We start from the raw sequence: 21771 nt of genomic DNA, 5'->3' as shown, positions 1-21771 counted from the left end.
AAACAGCTAGATATTCCGGTTTTGACGGAGATTTGAGAAACCAGAATCTTATATTCCCAAAGGCTCCCTCAGTACACCGATTCTTTGATCTTCTGAATATCAGTAATCAAGTAAGAAAAAGCAACGTTGTCAAAGGGTGTTGTTCTTTCAACTTTCTATATTCAAGGTTCGTAAAGCCGACTGGATTTGAAATTCATGAAAAGGGCCTTACTAACAAACAAAACAAGGACACCTGGCAGATTCACCGACGCTTCGCTTTCATGGTGGCTTTTCTGGGAATCATGGTCTTCCCAAACAAAGAGCGGACGATTGATATTCGCATAGCCAAAGTCGTACAAGTCCTCACTACCAAGGAACATCACACTCTTTCCCCGATCATTCTCTTAGACATTTATCGGGCGTTGACTTTGTGTAAATCCGGGGCAAAAATCTTCGAAGGGTGCAATATTTTGTTGCAAATGTGGTTGACTGAACATCTCCGATATCACCCCAAGTTCATGCAGTATGGTCTAAGCAAGGACAATTTCATCGACAGTTATGAAGAAAGAATAAAAGATTATAAATCTCCAGAAGGGGTGGAAGCCTGGATATCCCATTTAAGATCTTTAATGGCGAGCCAAATCGAGTGGACTTTGGGATGGCTCCCAGTAGGAGAGGTGATACACATGTCAACCTTGAAGAGTTATTTGCTGCTGTTGGGTTTAAGAAGCGTCCAGCCGTATGCACCACAGAGAGTTCTAAGACATCTAGAGAGATACCAAGTGGTGCCTGATGATGAAGATTTGAGTGCGCAAGTGATTGAATTACACCCCGAAGCCACTCTCCCTGAGGCTTTAATCCAGCAGATTTGGAATGGTTGTCGATACTTGAGAGATGATACCCAAGTTCCAGATCCTGCGAAAGGCGAGATAAATCCGGGTTATGCTAGGTGGTTTGAGAAAAGATCCCGTGTGGATGAGGCACCAGAACCTGAACCTAGAAGGCCCATAAAAAAGACCGCATGTTCAAGCCTTTGATGACAAAATCCAAGAACGGTTGGCTTGGGGTGAAAAGGAAAAGGGGTACAAAGCAACTATTCATGTTTTAGAAGAAAGCCTGAGGAATCTCAATTTGGAGAAAGACTTACAGGCACAAGAAGCAGAAGGTGAAAAGAAAAGTCTGATTAGCGAGAATAAAACTCTCCGCGCTCAGTTTCAACAAATGAAGAAAGCCTCTGAAGCGCCAGTGAGAAGTTGGAAAGATCGGAAAATCATTGCCAATCTGATGGAAAAAATGCAAGATTATGACTCTATTTTGACCAAGACTGAAAAGGCCTTAGACAAAGCCAAGGAAAAAATCTTACAGTTAAATGAGAAGGCCAAATCAAGTAAGGAATGCCAAATAATGAGATTCGAAGAAGAAATGGCTCAATTCAAGAGAGAGAAGGACCATTGGATACATTCAGAAGCTCAACTTCATGCACAGTTAGAAGAAATGAGAAGGTACAATAGAGAACACCAGCACGCAGATATTGATAAGGAGAGAGCACAGGCAAGACTCGATCAAGCCAGACTTCGAGCTCAATTGGAGTCAGCTTTAGATCGTGAAGACCACATAAGAGATATAGCCACCACTCGCCAACAGCGATTGCAAAACTAAGACCAAAATCTCCAATATTTTAGAGCACAAATCCATGATTTGGCCATTTATACTTCTTAAAGTTACGTGAACTGCCAAGGGATGGATTATTAAAGGTATCTAGGGCATGCACCTACTTTTGCCTGTCATCTTGCAATGGAGTTAGAGAGGATGTACCGTACACTAGGAGGTCAGCCGGGTCAAGCCCTGCCGTGAGCAGATGTTCCAGTGATTAAAAGAAAAAGATTGTGGAGTGAAGCGTAGTATAGTTGTTAGAACTTTTCATATAATAGTCATGTTTTAGTTTAAGTCCATGTTGAGTCTTTTAAACCATTTTCTTAAAGTGTTGTCCAAATGTAATGTCATTTCTATCTTTGTACTATTTCGCTTGTTAAAAATAATAAATAATTGTGTCCACCAGAACTACGCTCGGTCTGATTCATGTAGGGTCATGATACGTAGGTAATCTCCATAAGATTCAACCACAACCAAAAGAAAAAGAATAAAATGAAAAGGGGAGGAAAATAAAAGATAGGCGTGAGTGATCAGGAAAAGCTGGGATGACACAAGCAACCTAGCAAATACATGATAGAAAATGGTTATTTGCCTAGGTGCATTGCATCCCTATGTGTGGTTGTTTATTTGTTAAAACTCTAAAAACTAACAAGTTTGTTGTTTTATCTCAGAATTCAAGCAGTTAGCTTATCTAGAGTATACTGGCACATTATCATTACCAAACCAGATCAAAAGGACCAATACCAGAAATCATGTCTATCTCGGATGTCGACACAAGTGTTGAGGTAGAGGAATTGGACGTCAATAAAATGAAAGAGGAGATGCTCAAACTTAAGCAACAGATGGCCAAGATGTATCAGGCTTGGTCTAAAGGACAATCACCCCCAGCTTACCCTGCTAACCCTGCTTCCACCCCACCACCGGCTCAAACTTAGGATCATCCTGCCACCGATTTATCCCCGAGCTTTCCCATTTACCAGCACTACCAGGGCACCACTTCTCATATACCATAATCTCCACCCCTTAAACCAATTCCATACCCTTCTCCACCAGTAACTCCTATCTCCGTAGCACCTCCACCAGCTACACTTCACAAATCTCCTAGCGAGCCTATGTTCTAGGCCTAGGACAACCAATACTACCCCCGGAGCCCACTTTCAAAACTCCAAAAACCCATTCATATACTCCTCGCTTTGACCCCCGATAGAAGCTGATAAACCAGTCAAAAATACCGAACAAGAGGAGATGTTCAGGAAAGTTAAAAGCTTAGAATAATCATTCAGAGACATGAAGGGGTTAGAAAGGCAAGTCAGCGTGGCCTACAAGGACCTATGTATGTTCCCAAATGTGCAATTACCGGCAGGTTTCAAGATGCCCAAGTTCGATCTATACAATGGGCAAGGCGATCCAGTAGCCCACTTGATGGGGTTTTGCAGCAAGATGAGGGGAGCTGGAGGAAAAGATGAATTGTTAATGGCTTACTTCAGTCAGAGTTTGAGTGGATCAATATTGGAATGGTACACCCGCCAAGACCATGGGAGATGGTACACATGGGATGATCTGGCACAAGCATTTGCTTGTCACTTCCAATACAATCTTGAGATCATTCCAGATCGACTGTCCTTGACTAAACTTGAGAAGAAGCACAGTGAAAGCTTCAGAGAATATAGCTTCCGATGGAGGGAGAAAGCAGCAAGAGTAGATCCCCCAATGAAGGAAAGTGAGATGGTGGATTACTTCCTACAGGTTTTGGAACCTACTTACTATGGCCATTTGGTCTCAGCTGTGCGAAAGTCATTCAACGAAGTAGTAAAGATGGGGGGCATGGTAGAAGAAGGCCTCAAGTTGAATAAAATCATGAGTTATTCGGCTATCAAAGCAACTACTCAGGCTATTCAAGGCGGCATAGGAGGGATTGAGAAGAAGAAGAGAGAGGAAGCAGCAATGGTTGATTCAGGAACTTGGTCCGGATCTAGAGGTTCACCTTACCACTACAATCAACCTCGACCCCACCAACAAATGTATCACCACAATCCACCCCAATACTACTATCCCCCACCAGAACCTCATTTTTTCGTCAACCATGCACAAGCATACAACTAAACTCCTGCCCACACTCAATGGCGTGCTCCTGTCCTACCAAATACTTATCCACATCCACGAGCCTACCAAAACACTCCCGGACCAAGTTTCAGGCCGAGTCAAGCACTCAAGGGTGAAAGGTTGCAGAAAAAGAAAACCTTTACTCTGTTGGGAGAATCATACACCAGTTTATTCCACAGGCTAAAATAGCTAGACATTCTAAGGTCGATACAGTCCAAACTGTCAAATCCTCCTCCAAAGAATCTTGACTATACATTCAACTATGAGTATTGTTCTGGTACTCTGGGTCATGATACAGAAAGATGCTGGCACGTGAAAAATGCGATACAGAAGCTTATTGATACCAATAGAATTGAAGTTCAAGCTCCCGTGGCACCCAATATTAACTAGAATCCAATGCCAGCCCACCAGGAGGCGAATATGATCGAAATAGTGCATGCGGGGGGGGGGGGACCCAAGAAGCCATCACAGACAAACATGATGATTCAGTCTAGTGGAGTCAAGATAGATGAACAATCAGCAGATGAGAAGTTGGTGCTCACGCAGAGCAAAAAGAGTATTGATCCATCTGTGGCAGTTGAGAAGGAGAATTTAAGCAAAGTTGCAACGAAACTGGAATGGGTAAAGGTGATTGTACCGGGAGCAGCCAGCAAACCCATCATAATCGTGGAAGGAGCCCACGCAGATCGGGTTATTATCAAGCCAGTAACCCAGTTACCAATAATCAACAGCAAGGCTATTCCATGGAATTACGAACGGGTAACGGTGATGTACAAAGGGAAGGAAGTCAAAGAAGAAATCTGTGAAGTACAGGGTCTGACTCGCTCGGGAAGGTGTTTTACTCCTGAGGAGTTAAGAAGAGCTAAAAATAGTCCAGCACTAATAAAGAAAGCCGTAACTGAAGAAGAAGCAGAAGCATTCTTGAGGAAAATGAAGCTGCATGACTACTCTATCGTGGAACAATTAAGAAAGACGCCCACTCAAATTTCCCTATTGTCATTATTGATCCATTCGGACGAGCCCCGTTAAGGTTTAATGAAGATCTTGAATGAGGCACACATTCCCTATAAGATCTCCGTGGATCACTCCAACAAAATCTTCGAAGCAAACAGAGTCACGTTTTCTGATGAAGAATTGCCTGTAGAAGGTACTGAGCACAACAAAGCTCTTTACCTCACATTAAAATGTGAAAACTCTGTGGTGACCCGGGTATTGGTTGACAACGGGTCAAGCGAAAACATTTGTCCTCTCTCCACTCTAAGCAAGTTGAAAATAGAAGATGAGAGGATCCATAAGAACATTATTTGCGTGTGGGTATTTGACGGTGGAGGTAAAGATTCGGTTGGGGGCATAGTGCTGGAGCTGACGATAGGGATAGTTGAGTTCAATATAGAGTTTTAGGTGCTGGATATAGCTGTTTCCTATAACTTGTTGTTGGGTCGACCATGGATCCACGCCGCTAAAGCAGTCCCATCAACACTACACCAGGTAGTCAAATTTGAATGGGATAGACAAGAAATAGTTGTGCACGGGGAAGACAGTTTATGTGATCGCGACAATGCCATTGTACCAGTCATTGAAGTGGAAGATGACCAGGGACCATGGGTCTACCAGGTTTCGGACACGATGTTGGTAGAGAAAGTTCCGGAGGGGAAATACATTCCAAATCCAAAGATAACCGCCGCATCAGACATGGTAGTCTATGAGATGTTAAAGAATGGTTTTGTACTAGGTAAAGGTTTGGGCTCATTTTTGCAAGGCATCATACAGCCGGTGTCTCTTCCCGAAAACTTGGGAACATTTGGTTTGGGATTCAAGCCCACTGCCGCAGACATAAGAAAGGCCAGAAAACTAAAACAGAAGACATGGGTCCTTCCAAAGCCAGTCTCACGTCTTTCCAAATCATTTGTCAAGTCCGGTACCAGAAGTTGCCTGGTAACAACAATTCCCAGTTCTATGATTAATCCCGACGAGGAGTTAATTGAAAGATTTGAAAAGTTGTTTGATAGTGTGAACATGGTGAAAAGTGGTGAAGGTCCTAGCAACGCAGAAATTCAATTCGTTGGGCCAGAAACAAAGCTTAATAATTGGAAAGCCACTCCTCTCCCCATTCGAAAGGAGTCTTGGTAGTTTATTTTGATTTTCCTTCAGTTTGTCTGGATCATTCCAGGGTTGTAATCCAGATTTTTATCTTTTAGTCTGTTTGAAGTGTGCAAACCTTGTTTCATTCAATAAAATGCAGTTTCCCCTTTCTTTATCATTCCTGATAGTTTTTCTTTTGTTTTTCTTTTCTTTTCTGTAAAGTTCTTTTTACGTTGGCTCTAGTGATATGGCATGCATAAGGAATCCTCAGCCCAGTCTTAAAAATTAATCTGATTCCGAAATAATAGTTCAAGAAGTAGATTGTGATTAGGAATCAGAATACGATGAAGATGAGGCCTTCGAAGAAATTAGTAAGGATTTAATTCACTTCGAAGAAAAACCCAAACCCAACCTGAATGATACAGAAGTCGTCAATTTAGGAGACATAAATAATATCCGAAAGACTAAAATAAGTGTCCACCTCGAGCCAAAGATCCGAGAAAAGGTAATCAAAGCACTTATCGAATTCAAAGATGTTTTTGCATGGTCATATGACGACATGACGGGTTTGAGCACTGATTTAGTGGTCCACAAATTGCCCACCGATCCAGTGTTTCCTCCTGTTAAGCAAAAGTTGAGGAAATTCAAAACTGATATGAGTGTGAAGATTAAAGAAGAAATCACCAAACAGTTGGATGCAAAGGTTATTCGGGTCACTTGATATCCTGTTTGGTTGGCTAATGTCGTACCTGTGCCAAAGAAGGATGGTAAGATCAGAGTATGCATCGATTACCGCAATCTCAACAAAGCTAGTCCGAAGGACAACTTCCCACTACCCAATTTCCACATTTTGATCGATAATTGTGCCAAGCATGAGATAGGATCTTTTGTGGATTGCTATGCTGGGTATCATCAGATTCTAATGGATGAAGAAGATGCAGAAAAGACGGCATTCATCACGCCGTGGGGAACTTATTGCTACCGGGTGATGCCATTTGGTTTGAAGAACGCCGGGGCAACTTACATGAGAGTAATGACTACAGTGTTTCACGACATGATACATAAGGAGATTGAGGTATATATGGATGATGTGATCATAAAATCAAAGCATCAGGCCAACCACGTTGGGGATTTGAGGAAATTCTTCTTAAGACTTCAGAGGTACAACCTCAAGCTTAACCCTGCCAAGTGCGTGTTTGGTGTTCCATCCGGAAAGCTGTTGGGATTCATAGTCAGCCGGCGAGGCATCGAGTTGGACCCATCAAAGATCAAAGCCATCCAAGAATTGCCACCTCCGAGGAACAAGACTGAAGTGATGAGTCTGTTAGGGAGGTTGAACTACATTAGCAGGTTTATTGCTCAGCTCACGACAACTTGTGAGCCTATTTTCAAATTGCTGAAGAAGGATGTTGCGGTCAAGTAGACTGATGAGTGTCAAGAAGCATTTGATAAGATAAAAGGACACTTGTCAAACCCACCCGTGCTGGTTCCGCCAGAACCAGGAAGACCCTTGATTCTTTATTTAACAGTCTTGGAAAATTCATTTGGTTGTGTACTGGGGCAGCATGACATCACCGGCAGAAAGGAGCAAGCCATCTATTATCTTATCAAGAAGTTCACGGCATATGAGGTTAAGTACACTCAGCTGGAAAGGACATGGTGTGCCCTAACTTGGGTGGCTCAGAAATTGAAACATTATTTGTCATCCTACACTACTTACCTCATTTCACGCTTGGATCCGTTGAAGTATATATTTCAAAAGCCTATGCGGACAGGGAGACTTGCGAAGTGGCAGATATTTCTCACAGAGCTTGACATCATCTATGTGACTAGGACTGCGATGAAAGCCCAAGCATTGGCCGATCATTTAGCCAAAAACTTGGTCGATGAAGATTACGAGCCATTAAGAACTTATTTTCCCGATGAAGAAGTGATGCATATCGATGAACTAGAGCAAATTGAAAAACCAGGCTAGAAACTCTTCTTTGATGGGGTTTCCAACATGAAGGGAGTCGGGATAGGAGCTATGCTTATTTCTGAAACAGGGCATCACTATCTGTTACGGCTCAACTTTTTATTTTATTGCACAAACAATATGGCTGAGTGTGAAGCCTGTATTTTGGGTCTAAGACTAGCTGCAGACATGGATATCCAGGAAGTCTTGGTCTTGGGAGACTCGGATCTTCTGGTACATCAGATTCAAGGAGAATGGGAAATGCGATATTTGAAGCTCATGCTGTATCGAAAATGTTTGCATGATCTTTGTCAACGGTTTCGATCAGTAGAGTTCAGGCATATTCCAAGGGTCCATAATGAGGTCGTCGATGCTTTGGCTACCCTGGCATCAATGTTGCACCATCTGGACAAAGCTTATGTCGATCCTCTGCATATTCAAGTCCGAGATCAGCATGCATAATTGTAACATGATTGAAGAAAAACTTGATGGCAAACCATGGTTCCACGATATCAAGGAGTACATTAGAATGGGGATATATCTAGTGCAAGCCATGGGGGATCAAAAAAGAACAATTCGACGGTTGGCAAATGGATTCTTTTTAAGTGGAGGAGTTTTGTATAAGAGAACACCAGACCTTGGATTATTAAGATGCATAGATACTAGACAAGCTACGGCTGTCATGTCCGAAGTACATTCGGGAGTCTGTGGACCACATATGAGCGGATATGTGTTGACAAAGAAAATTCTCCGAACAGGCTATTATTGGCTTACCATGGAGCGAGATTGTATCAATTTTGTGCGTAAATATCATCAGTGCCAGATACACGGAGATTTGATTCATTTTCCACCATCGAAATTGCACACAATGTCTGCACCATGGCCCTTCGTTGCTTGGGGCATGGATGTCATTGGACCAATTGAGCCAGCAACATCCAACGGACACAGGTTCATTCTAGTAGCCATTGATTATTTCACCAAATGGGTTGAGGCCAAAACTTTCAAATCAGTGACTAAGAAAGCAGTGGTCGATTTTGTTCACTCAAATATCATCTATCGATTCGGAATCCCAAAGGTGATCATCACAGATAATGGTGCTAATCTTAACAGTAACTTGATGGAAGAGGTATGTCAACAGTTTAAGATTACACATCGCAATTCTACCCCATATCGTCCCAAGGCGAATGGAGCGGTCGAGGCATCCAACAAAAACATAAAGAAGATACTTCAGAAAATGATAGAAGGTTCGAGGCAATGGCACAAAAAATTACCATTTGCGTTGTTGGGATATCGCACTACTGTCCGTACTTCGGTAGGTGAAACTCCTTATTTGTTGGTATATGGCACTGAAGCGGTAATACCTGCAGAAGTTGAAATCCCTTCCCTTCGGATTGTCGCTGAAGCTAAGATTGATGATGATGAGTGAGTCAAAACCCGTTTAGAGCAGTTGAACTTGATTGATGAAAAAAGATTGGCAGTAGTATGTCATGGCCAGTTATATCAAAAAAGAATGGCAAGAGCATACAACAAAAGGGTGCGTCCTCGAAAGTGTGAAGTGGGTCAGCAAGTGCTGAAACGTATTCTTCCACATCAGGTTGAAGCAAAAGGCAAGTTCGCCCCGAATTGGCAAGGGCCATTCATTGTGACCAGAGTATTATCCAATGGCACTCTATGCTTAACAGATATCGAAGGAAAATGCATAGACATGGCCATCAATTCTGATGCGGTCAAGAGATATTACGTATGATTTCTTTGTTATAATTGTTGATTGTTTGTACTTGGCATTGTTTCGAAGATTGGAATGACGAAGGCAATTAGTTCTGATATCTAAACACTTTACCCTTTGTATCCCCTTTCTGAGGCTTATTTATTTCTTTCATACCCCTCTTTTGGAATCAATCACGAAAAAAGAAAGAAAAAAGAAAGAAAATAAAAATGGAAGTGAAAAGAGAAAGTATAACAACAAGGAAATTCAGGTGTGAACTACGTTTGACCTGATTCCTATTAAGGATATGTAGGCAGCCTCACGGCTCGGTCATAGTAAAATAAAATAGCAAAATATCCCCAAGCAAGAAACTGGGGCAGACAGTTGTACCGGTAATAAGAAATGTGATTCCAAGAGTTGTTACTTTAAACCCATGTCAAATTGTTTTGAGCCTTTGATACCCTTTCTTTCTAACCCCATCCAAAAGCCCATATTACCGTCCAAAGAAAGACCTTCCGATCAGTCTTCGAGAGATGCCAAGTTGAGAAAATAGAGACGATTCATATCAGGATAACACTTTGGTCCAAGCTGGAAAAGTAATGAAAATGAAAGAGCCTTATTGGTGAAAACCCTCATGAGCACCATGAGGCGACGAAAGCTGAGAGAAAGTAAAAATGAGAGTCTTATTGGTGAAAACCCTCATGGGCACCATGAGGCGACGAAAGTTGAGAGAAAGTAAAAATGAGAGAGTCTTATCGGTGAAAACCTTCACGGGAACCATAAGGCGACAAGGAATTGAGGAACAAACAAATGAGGGAGGTTTGTCGGTGAAAACCTTTCAAGACACTGCAAGTCGAACAAGGTCCATAAGTTGGCGGAAAGTAAAATTGGGTTGTGAAAATCTTGGAGAACAAAGTAAAACAATTGGAAAAGAGATTGTTAAATAGACTGGGCTGATTAATCCAAAATGCATACTATGATTATTGGTGCCAGTGACTCCATTCAGATAAGTTCCTTTTTCCTATCTCCAGCAGTCATCCAAATCTGGATTTTCTTCTTTATTCTTAATTCTCAAAATCGTCGCATTTCATTGCTGTTAATTTTTACTCCTCTAAAGCTCTTCCAAGGTTAGCCTTGTTCCAACAAATAAGAAGGAATGTCAAAGTATACAACCAAGATTCAAAATTGCACAAAGCAAAATACGGCTAGGACATGCAGGAGATAGTATGATGAAAAGTGGGACCTAGGGTGTAAGCAAAGGTTAAATCGGTGGAATGGTTCAGTAATGTCATGAGAGATGTATGGTTACGAATAAAAGGGTCAGAAGTGAAAAACAACAATTGGGGATCATGCAGTTAAGGATCAATCATGAGGTCAAAACAGTCTTTTCGACCGGTTCAAGGCAGTCTGTTGAAGCAAAGAAGGGCAAAGAGAAAACCCTCCCCTGCAAGAATGCCACAACTAACTACCACGTTTTAAACGGACAAGATTTTCTTTGATTTGAAAACAGGGGCAAAGATGGCATTTGTTTCAGGAAGCACCCTGTGAGGGAAGCAAGTATCATGCAGGTTTGATCGTATAAATTTTCAGGACCCTCCTGGAAAATGGGACATAGTTTAAAAATCGAAACAATCATAAGTAGCAAAATCTAGCATAAATGTACCCCCACGAATATAATTTGGTTTCAAAGTTCGCATAAGAGTTGTCAGGACCCTCCTGGATAATGGGACATAGTTTAAAACTTGTTTAGATAACAAGATTTAGCAGAGGTCATGCCTTTAAAAGATATAGCTTAGATTTAAAATTGTCGTTTAGTTAAGAGTTATCAGGACCCCCTAGATAATGGGACCTAGCATTCAAATTCTTATTTAATATTTGGTAATATGCTTCAGTTTAACACTCACAGATGCGCCCAGCTACCAAATTGGGGCAAAAAAATTTCTTTTGTTTTGTCTATTTTTGTTGAAGTCAGGCGTCCACCTGAAGAACAAGGAAGAACAGTTGAAGTATCAGCAATCAGGCGTTCACCTAGAGAACAAGGAAAAGTAGTTGAAGATTCAGTAATCAGGCGTCCACCTGGAGAATAAGGAAGAACAGTTGAAGTATCAGTAATCAGGCATCCACCTGGAGAACAAGGAAGAACAGTTGAAGTATCAGCAATCAGGCGTCCACCTGGAAAACAAGGAAAAACAGTTGAAGATTCAGTAATCAGGCGTCCACCTGGAGAACAAGGAACAACAATTCAAGTTTCAGCTTTCAAATTCTTACTGATGTTTGGTAACATGATTTAGTTTACACTCATATATATGTCCAGCTAGCAAACTAGGGAAGAAATATTTCTTTGCTTTTGTCTATTATGTTGAATCAGGAGCCCACCTGGAGAACAAGGGAATACAATTCAAATTTTAGCAATCAGGAGCCCACCTGGAGAACAAGGGAATACATTTCGAGTCTCAGCAATCAGGAGCCCACCTGGAGAACAAGGGAATACAATTCGAGTCTCAGCAATCAGGAGCCCACCTGGAGAACAAGGGAATACATTTTGCGTTTTAGCAATCAGGAACCCACCTGGAGAACAAGGGAATACAATTCAAATTTCAAGTAGTCAGGAGCCCGCCTGGAGAACGAAGGGAAGAAGCAATTCAAATTTTGAATAATCAGGAGCCCGCATGGAGAACAGAGGAAAGAAAACAATAGTCAAAGGAAGACATTTAAAGGGTTCAGCAATCAGGTGTCCGCCTAGAGAAGAAGGGAAAACAGTTCAAAGAATACCATTCAAGTCAGCCACAAAGGAAGTTCTGAGGAAAATACAAGTCAACAAGGCAGCATCAGTCGCAAGATCAAATTTGAAAATAAATCTTTGTAAAGCATAGATTATAGCTTAGTCTAGCTTCTTCATTTTTGTCATGGGGTAATAAGGAGGTCAGTAGGCAGTATCAGCAGCAGCAACAACAGTAACAGTAAAACCGCAGCTTCATGGTAGTCCCAACTACCAAAACTTCTCGAACTACATTGACCTGATTCCTTTATAGCTAAGGATATGTAGGAAACCTTTGAAGCAGAGGTTCGGTCAAATCTTTCAAAAATGCTTCCCACGGAGCATTCAAACAGGCAAAAATCGCTCGTATCCGCTCACTTTATCTTTGCACGAAAACTCTTCGTGTTTCCGGACAAAGAAGGGCAGCTATTCGTGTTTCTGCCTCCCACGAGGGGCAGAGGGCATGGCCGAGGTCGAGGGCGAGGCCGAGGCCGTGCTAGAGGCCGAGGCAGGGGCAGAGCTCATCCCAGAGCAGCAGCACCAGCGGTGAAGCCTCAGGTTAAGTTTGATGATGAGGTTCCGGCCCAGGCAGTTCCAGTGGGCCCAGCTCAGGTCCCAGAGGGGTTCATTGCTACCCTAGTACTTCAGGATGCTTTGGTCTGTCTAGTGGGCCATATGGAGAGTGTCACCTGGACAGGCTTGCTTCATGTAGCACCAGTCGTACTCAGGCTGGAGGAGGAGCCCAGACTCCTGCTAATCGCACCCCAAAGCAGATGGCTCCCCAATTTTCAGACTCCAGCAGCTTAGCCAGTTGGAGCAGTGCAGACAAATAATTCCCAAAATTAGGTCTTGGCTTTAATTATGTGTTATTTTAGGAATTATTGTGTGATTTTCCTGATTGTTTGCATATATTTGTGTGCATGTTTAATTTTATTAATGCATTAAAAATACAAAAATATAGCATTTGCATTTAGGATTTGATCTTACATTTTTGGATTAATTAATAATTAGGTGTTTTACAAAAAAAAATATATATATATAATAACACATTTTTAGTCAAATTGTGTGCTTTTCTTTTAATTTAGTATTTAATTATTCATGATAATTATAATTTAGATAGGATTAGTATTTTAATATTAATTTTGGTGTTATAACTAATTTAGGATTTTAATTTTGAAAAAAATATAACAAGGAAAACAAGGAATTAATTTGAAAAGTAAAGAAATAAAAATCAAAGTTTGGGCTGTTTCTTTAAACCCAAATTTCCAGACCCAAAATCACGCCCCATACCCGGTCCAAATTTCCAGTCTCTAAGACCATCAAAACGACGTAGTATAGGGACAGAACTACGTCGTTTTGATTTCAACAAATCCCACCCATCCATTCATCTACATGGAACGACCCAAATTCTTAACCATTACCTGACCCTGACCCGCTTCCAGAACCGATCCAGTCCAGCCCCACTTAATTAAAACGACCCCGTTTCGATTAAGGATTCAATCCCAGCCGTTGGATTTCAATCATCCAACGGCTCAAATTAATAATCCCATTTGTAATATACCCAAACCCCCCAGACCCCCTCCCCCCTCAATCACCCTCATCTCTCTCAAATTCCCCAAACCCTAGAGACCCGCCGCCCTAATTTCCACCGGTTGTCGCCGGCGGCACCGGCTCCGTTCGCCACCAAACTCACACCCCAGAAACCCTTGATCTCCTCTTTCATAATCCATAGTTAGTTTCCTTCGAACACCCTTTAAACGGTTCGAATCTTGATTTTAGGCTATAAACCCTAGTAGCCGCCACCATTTACCCTCGCCTTCCGATGGCGGCGCCACCTCCAATCAACCCCAAACTAACACCCCTTGACCACCACAACCCCATCTTCCCTAATCCACGATCTGTTACCTTCGAATCAAACCAGAACTTGTCGAATAATGAATTTAAGCTTCAAACTTAAAACTGCAAAGTCAAGATTCATCGAACATTTAAGCTAATTTTGAATTTATCTGTGTATTCTTGATAAGAACACACAGTTAAAGTCAAAATTTGGTTTAAAAATTGAAGATTCGAAGGTTTTCTTCAGTTACTACTGACCGGTGAGTTCTTCTATCCTATTTTCTATATTTATAGTTTAATTGGTATTATTCTGATGTTCGTCTTTCCTCGTCTCTTTTTATTTTCTCTGGTCGATCTCAATTGAAAACTCGACCAATCTTCTGGCATAAACTATCTTCTGTTCGTTGTTTTGTTTTTCAGAATGTTGGTAAATTTGTTCTTGGTTTTATAGGTTTGTGTGGTCAGTTTGTTTAGAATCTGAAAATCATATCTCGTCTAATAACTTAGTCGGTTAAATTAAAGATTATCTTGAGTTTGGTTAAATGTGTATAATAATTGACTAATTTATGCAAGTGCTCACTAATTGAGAAACTTCTAATAGTGGTAGGGTAGAAATTGCATTACCGAATTAATTAAAAGCACTGAATCAGTGGACAATTAAGAAATGAAAAGGTGAATTGGTAATGGAGAAGGCACTAAGCTAATTGTCTATTTAAAAGAGCTGAACAGACTGAAAAAAGATATACAGAAAGAGAGCGGGAGAAACGACTAGAAATTGCATAAGAAATTTCTGCAATCTTTTGATATAAATTGGTCTTAGTTCTGTTCTTTAAATTGGTTTTGCTAGTGAGAATTTGTTTTTTTTTAAAAAAGAAGTTCTAATTCTGGGTTGAAAAATGATTCAATTCTGAGAAGTTTTGGCTTGAAGCTGTTTTTATTTTTGAAGTTATTGTTATATTGCTGAAGATTAAACTGGGTTAGCTGCTGTTTATTACTGCCTCCTCACTCCCTCTTTGTTCTTTCCTTATTCTCAGGTACATGTTTCTCGACTTATCTCACACAAGGTTTCGATATTGCAATGAAATGAAATCCGGAGTTCCAAATGTGTCTTCTGCACATTCAAATCTATTAATTTAATTTCAGTTATGTTTTTTTTTAGTTAATTAACATGTCATATGCTCAACATGGGAGCTATTAGTCAACTTGCCTCTATTGAAGTTAGTATAGCTCTACAGTAATTTTACTTACTTCTGAAGCTCATTGGTTATAACTGGTTTTGAACTGCTGAGATGGGGAACTTGGTAGAATGTTGACCATTAGCTAAGTTTTGTATTTAAGCCATATTAGCTAAGTGTATGGTAGTATGGAAATATCAAGGAACCACAATAGTATATTTCGCCAAATATCGGAATTTTATTTTAATTCTGGTTGAGATAAGTGCTCTTGTTTATATGTAATCTTGTATGATAACAGCTATTGGGATAACCATAAGATAGAGGTAAATTGATATGGTCCATTATGTTTAAAGTATTGGAGTATTCTGAGAGGTTCAGTTGTGTATTCGTGGTATATGTAGTGTGGATTTGTCTATCAAATCAATTTGTAAACTAGTTTTCTTTCTTAACAATAAATTGCCTATTTTAGTTTAGGAGTGCAATTAGCCCATTTCTTATAACAAAATAATGTCAACATTATTACAAGGTATAGATTTGGTAGTTGTAAATAGTTTTCACAAGTTTGGACAATAATTGGTTTGATTTTGTTCGTCTAAAACCCAATCGTCATAAGCGAATTAATAGAATAGTTAGGACTTGGATTAGAAATGTGTGTAGAAGAGGATTGGGTTTATGAGTACTGATTTCGGCATTTTAAAAGAGGATATACAAAGTTGAGTTTGCTCTGGGTGGAGTGATGGTTATTTCATAAAACAAATGGTATGCATATCAGCTAAAGTTTCTCCCAACTTTACACTTAAACCATTTTGCAAGTTTTAAACACATACAATTAGTCTCAAACATAGGAAGAGAACAAACAACTTATGAATATGATGATCAAGCTTTAGGCACATAATTAAATCAAGGGTACTGTTTTCGCGGTGTGGTTGTGATATTTAATTTCAAATTAGTTTTAATTATCTCCTTAATTCTTCTAGTTGAATAGGTTTGAGGCGTGCCATTCACACATTTGAATCATATAACCTATGGCCATCGCTTGATGAATCTTAATTCTTTGGAAATTGGGGCGCTCCATTTAGTGAATTCCCATAGCCCTCGTATTAATGTAGATATGAAAATAATAAATATTCGTAGAGAAACCTTTAGGGCCATTTAAAATATTATCGTGATTGTGGACACGTCAGCGTGACACGGTTACGATTTCTTTAAAAATAAATCATAGTATACGTTCGCGTAACTTCGGCTAAACTTTCATAATAATAGAGCATCGTTAATCGTGGACGAAATAATTAGATAGTATCCCTAAGTCATAAATCGGTTAAATTTTTTTAATCATTCTTGTGAATAGACCATAAACTATAATAAATTTTCTCTATAAGATTATAGTAAGTTTCTTTTACATAAAGAAAAGTTTTTTTATTCTCTGAATAAATGTTTATAATTTTTAACTACATAGCCATGAAAGTTGGAAATTTCTTAGTGTTAATTTGGTAAGAATATTTTATTTTTTTTTAAAAAAAAGGGGGGAGAAGAAAGATTATGTTCTAGAGAAAGATTATGTGCTTAAGATATATAATTCATAAAGTATTTTAGGTAGCTTGTTCGGAGTTTTGTTTTAATATCAAAAGACTATAAAGTTTCATTTTTTTTGTTTTGCTCAGTTTTCTATATTAGCAAAATTTGTTGCTTTGTGTGGTAATATTTTTGTTTTCTGTTAACATAGTTCTTAAGAATGCAATTAGTTAATTTTAGAAATTTTAATCCTAAAATGCGAGAATGAGGAAAGCTCATTGTTGATCCATGAAAATCTTGCTTTCACATATTTACATCAAAATCAAATTGATAGTATGCTTTTAGGTATGATCTTAATAAATCAATCATCGTGATTGTATACATATTCGCGTGACATAATTACGATTTTCAAAAATAAATTAAGGTACGCGTCCGCGCGACTTTAACTAAGTTTTTTTTTAAAATAAACTAAGTGTTGTGAATTGTGTACACGTACGCGTGACATGACTCTTGACATGCCAAACCACGCAAGTATACGTATGCGTAACTCGATAATTCTTTAAGTACAAGTAAATCACGTAATTAAAAGCGGTAAAGGTAAAATGCATGTAGTTTCTAAACACGTAATTAAAAAAAAATTAAGCCAAGTATAAATTGTTAAGCGACCGTGCTAGAACCACGAAATTCGGGAGTGCCTAACACCTTCTCCCTGGTTAAACAAAATTCCTTACCTGGATTTCTGGCTCGCGGACTGTAATACAAAATCAATATTTTCCTCGATTCGGGATTCTAACTGGTGACTTGGGACACCATAAATTATCCCAAGTGGCGACTCTGAAATTTAATGTAAATAATCTCGTTTCGATTGTCCTTTAATTGGAAAAACTCCACTTATACCCCTTTTCGGGGGTGTAGTGATAAAAAGAGGTGTGACAGGCCCCTACATAGACTTTCCTTTTAGGCCATTGTGTAAATAACTCTACAGCCTCCAGTTTTTCAATCGTTGTTTTGATGTTTTCATTTTCTTCTGGTTCTTGAATGGAATCGGGTCTTGAGTCCACATCTGTTCGCCCTTGTTCAGTTGAGTCTTGCGTTGTGGTATCCTCAACTAGGTTCTGTAACTGCTATTTTTCTTCATTTCTCATACTTGAATCTGCTACAAAGTTGATTCTCCTGGATGTCTGTTGATCCCCATGGATTTGACATATTCCCTATGGTGATGGAAATTAATAACTTGATGTAAGGTAGACGGAACGACATCCATCTCGTGGATCCATGGTCTCCCGAGAATCATATTGTAAGCCATCTCCATCTCTACCACCTGAAACTTTGTATCTTTGACAACCCATTCTACGAATGTAGTAAGTGTTATCTCCCCTTTCGTCACAATGCTGGAATTGTCGAATCCAGACAAAGTATGCGCCTTTGGTACTAGTTTTTCTTCAGCTTGCATCTCGTACAATATTCTTAGTAGAATAATGTTCACATAACTCCCTGGATTAATCAAATCTCGTTTCACATTAGTATCATGTACAATTAGAGATATTACCAATGCATCGTTATGTTGAGTTAACACGCCATCCGCATCTATATCATCAAATGTAATGTTTTCTTCCTCTACGACATGTCGCACCCGCTTACCGTGGGTAATTGTGATTTTGGAAACTTTATTGGCTGCTGTGTACGTTACACCATTGATTTTTTCGCCCCCACTTATAACATTAACGGTCCTTTTAGGAGAAGGAGGTTTAGGGGCTCCTGCCTGTTCTTCATGTATGTTTGCTTACCTTTATCACTGAATAATTCAGTGAGATACACTTGCTTTAATAGATGATCAACTTAGCCTTGTAGCAATCGGTAATCTGCCGTTTTATGACCATGATCATTGTTAAATTCGCACCAGTGATCAGGATTGCGCCTGTTTGGATTTGATCTCATTTCTTTTGGCCAACACACCTTATCGCCCATGCCTCTTAACACCGCTACCAATTCTGAAGTGCTGACATTGAAATTGTAACCGCCAAATCTTGCCTTCAAGTTCCTATCATCATCTCGAATTTCCCGTGAGTTTCGATCATTCCCAAATCTCGATGACAAACCTAACTCTCTATTTCTTGATCTACGATTGTACCTTGAATTATCCTGCTTTGATCATGAGTATTTTCCTGCTGGGCCCATATATGGTTCGTACCTATTTTTACCGGACCTTTTTTCGTTTTCTGAACGTCTCGAACTCACCTTCTCTTCTTTCTGAGATCGGGAGATAGTGTCTTCTTCTATCCTCGGCTTCGTGCTGTATCTGTTGTAAACATCATTCCAGGTTGTTGCTGGAAATTCACGCAGACATTCCTTGAGTCGTCTCGTGGCTTCTGAACTTTTCTTATTCAAGTTACTGGCAAAAGCCATAGCTGCCCAATTATCTGGTACATGTGGTAACATCATTCTTTCACGCTGAAACCTATCCACGAATTCCCTAAGCAACTCTGAATCTCCTTGTTTGATTTTGAAAATATCCTCCATTCTCTTTTCAACTTTTTGAGCTCCCAAATGTGCTTTGATAAAAGAATCTGCAAGCTCAGCAAAAGAATTTATAAAATTTTCGGGTAAAAGGGAATACCATGTTAATGCACCCTTGGTGAGTGTTTCACCAAATTTTTTGACCAACACTGATTCAATTTCTTGTTTGGTTAAATAGTTGCCCTTCACACCAGTTGTGAATGCAGTCATGTGGTCTCGTGGATCAGTTGTGCCATCATACTTTGGAATATCAGGCATTTTGAACTTCTTCGGGATTGGCACCGGAGCTGCACTAGGCTTCCATGGTTGTTGTGAGTACTTATCCATATCGATTCCTTTAATTACAGGTGGTACTCCAAGTATTTGCTCTATACGGTCGCTTTGCTCCTTGAGCTTCTTCTGCAAGGTTAGATCTAAATTTTGTAGAATTAACTATGTTACCTGGCTCGCCATCGTGTGACTCGCTTGGAGTTCCACCAGTGCCTGAATTAATGAGCCCAGAACGTGGGTTTTCCAAAGTATTCTTATTCGGAGTTGGTGTTGGTGATGCAATTGGCAATTGCCTGGGAAAAGCTCGGAGGGCATTGCTGACTTGTTGAGCAATGAGATTTTTTAATGCATCATCAAATGTTTGTTCGTTTGCAACCCCATTATTTGTTTCAGAGCCATCTGGAGTTCTTTCTCGTGACTGACGTTGTGAATCATGCGGTGAGGGAAGTGGTGTCCTATCATCCCCATCATTCTCCTGATGTTAGTATCTTGGTTGTTGTCGTTGTTATTCGACATGGTAAGTTTTGATGAAAGAATTGATTAAGAAAGTAAACGATTATCTTATTCCCGGTAATGGAACCAATTTGTTTAACCAAAAATAGTAATTTCGGTCAAAACTTTATTTTAGAAGAACTCGAGTTACTGCTAATCAATATATAAAATGAATAAAAGAAATTGGCTTTGATAATAATCAGATGAAAAGAAGAAAATAAAGTAAATCAGTATATTTCGGTGATATTTCGTGTCCTTACAAATGATCAATCTTCTCCTTTTATAGCTATTTCTAAGTGGTACGTTTCGTTTCTTCCATAATTGAGCCATTATTGTCAATTAATGGCATTTAGTGACATTTAATGTAACGTTACAATAAACAATCATATTTGATTCAATACAGATTCCTTAACGTTTCTGTATTTAATGCCCAATAGTTCTTATTTATTCCTTATTTTCTATCAGATTCATTCTCTTCCGTCATAAAGAGGTTCGAGCACCTGCCTTCCTTGCCTTTTATCTGGATGACTGCCCGTGCATGTTGAAGCTCGTGCCTCTTTGATTATTCTCTATCACTTGTTCCTCTTTAACTAGTCCACGTGTCATCTTATAATGAATTTCATATATAAACTTAATTTTTCCCAATACATATATAATAAGCTTACACTCTATGTTGAAGTTGAAGTTCATTAGTTCTAGCTGCCAGAACCCTTCCACATCCGCCGATGACTGTATATAAATTATAGGATAGGGGTTGCACAGTAACTATTGCGACAGGGTTCGAATTCCCTACTAAATATTTTTCTCATCTAATATTATTTTCTCTTCTACTATATCGAACTCAAACTTACCCCTAACAAATTAAAGAAAAATAGGTAAAAGCAAACGAAAGAACATGTCGGTGAAAAAAAATTAAAACTAAAGAAATGGCTACATATATAGCAGTTAAAAAACAACAACAACAAACCCAATTTGATCCCATAAATGGGGTTTGGGGAGGATAGCGTGTACGCACCTTACCCCTACCTCACAGAGATAACATATGTGGCAGTTAGATTTGTTTAATAGTTTTGTTTTGCTTTTCTTATCAGTTAATACCAAATTGTTCAATTGTTGTCGAAGTTACTGCAGAAATCTTTAAGTCAAGAGGCCACTTTACTTACATATGTATAATTTGAGAAAATGCTGAAACTGATATTTTCTTTTGGAAAGAAAATTTTGTGTGTTTGACAAATAATTAAAATTCATGTCGAACAACAAAATAATTTCTTGAAATGGTCGAACCCTACGGTTAATCGTGTTACAAAATGTACATTCACTGAGATAATAACGAGAGAGAGAACATTTTGCAAAAAATAGATTAAAATCCATCAATTATATTTTAAATTTTAAAATGGTAATTAACTGCGGTTCCAAACGAAAATATTTTACTACCGTGCAATTAATAAGATAACATTTGTGAATGAATAACATTAGGCTTTTAGTTGCATGGTCTCTTTCATTTTTCCAATTTATCTTCCCCTCTAGTACATTAGTACAGCTAGCTTTTTTCCCTAAAGTTAGCTAATTAATTAGGTCCACTGTCCCCTCTTCAGGAAGATAAAAAAATTCACTTGGCATCAAGACTTTTAAGTGGTTTCAGATAGGCCCCCCACAATTATTCTTGTCTAAATAGAAAACAAATCCGTACTATATTTTGTGGTTTTTTGTTGATTATGTCTATAATATAAAAGGC

General features: G+C 39.3%; 1 protein-coding gene across 1 annotated transcript; it reads right to left on the bottom strand.

Moving 5' to 3' along the window:
- Positions 1-17913: 17913 nt before the first annotated feature.
- On the bottom strand, positions 17914-19727 carry LOC138884386 (uncharacterized). Its single transcript, XM_070165579.1, has 5 exons — positions 19716-19727; positions 19388-19673; positions 18996-19309; positions 18714-18899; positions 17914-18519 (listed from the first exon to the last, which is right to left on the bottom strand). The coding sequence occupies exons 1-5, from the start codon at positions 19725-19727 to the stop codon at positions 17914-17916; spliced, it is 1404 nt and encodes a 467-aa protein (XP_070021680.1).
- Positions 19728-21771: the final 2044 nt, after the last annotated feature.

The sequence above is a fragment of the Nicotiana sylvestris genome, chromosome 2 (genome assembly GCF_000393655.2).
Source record: "Nicotiana sylvestris chromosome 2, ASM39365v2, whole genome shotgun sequence".
Taxonomy (NCBI): domain Eukaryota; kingdom Viridiplantae; phylum Streptophyta; class Magnoliopsida; order Solanales; family Solanaceae; genus Nicotiana; species Nicotiana sylvestris.
Note: the sequence above shows the minus strand (reverse complement) of the source record. Positions and strands in the feature narration are given on the sequence as shown.

Bases quoted from the DNA above. Each gene is read 5' to 3' on its own strand.
- LOC138884386 (XM_070165579.1), bottom strand. The intron at 19,310-19,387 runs GTGCATTAACAT...CTTTTATCAAAG, and splicing joins TGGTGAAACACTCACCAAGG to CACATTTGGGAGCTCAAAAA. The intron at 18,520-18,713 runs GTGTGTTGGCCA...CATGAAGAACAG, and splicing joins TAAGAGGCATGGGCGATAAG to GCAGGAGCCCCTAAACCTCC.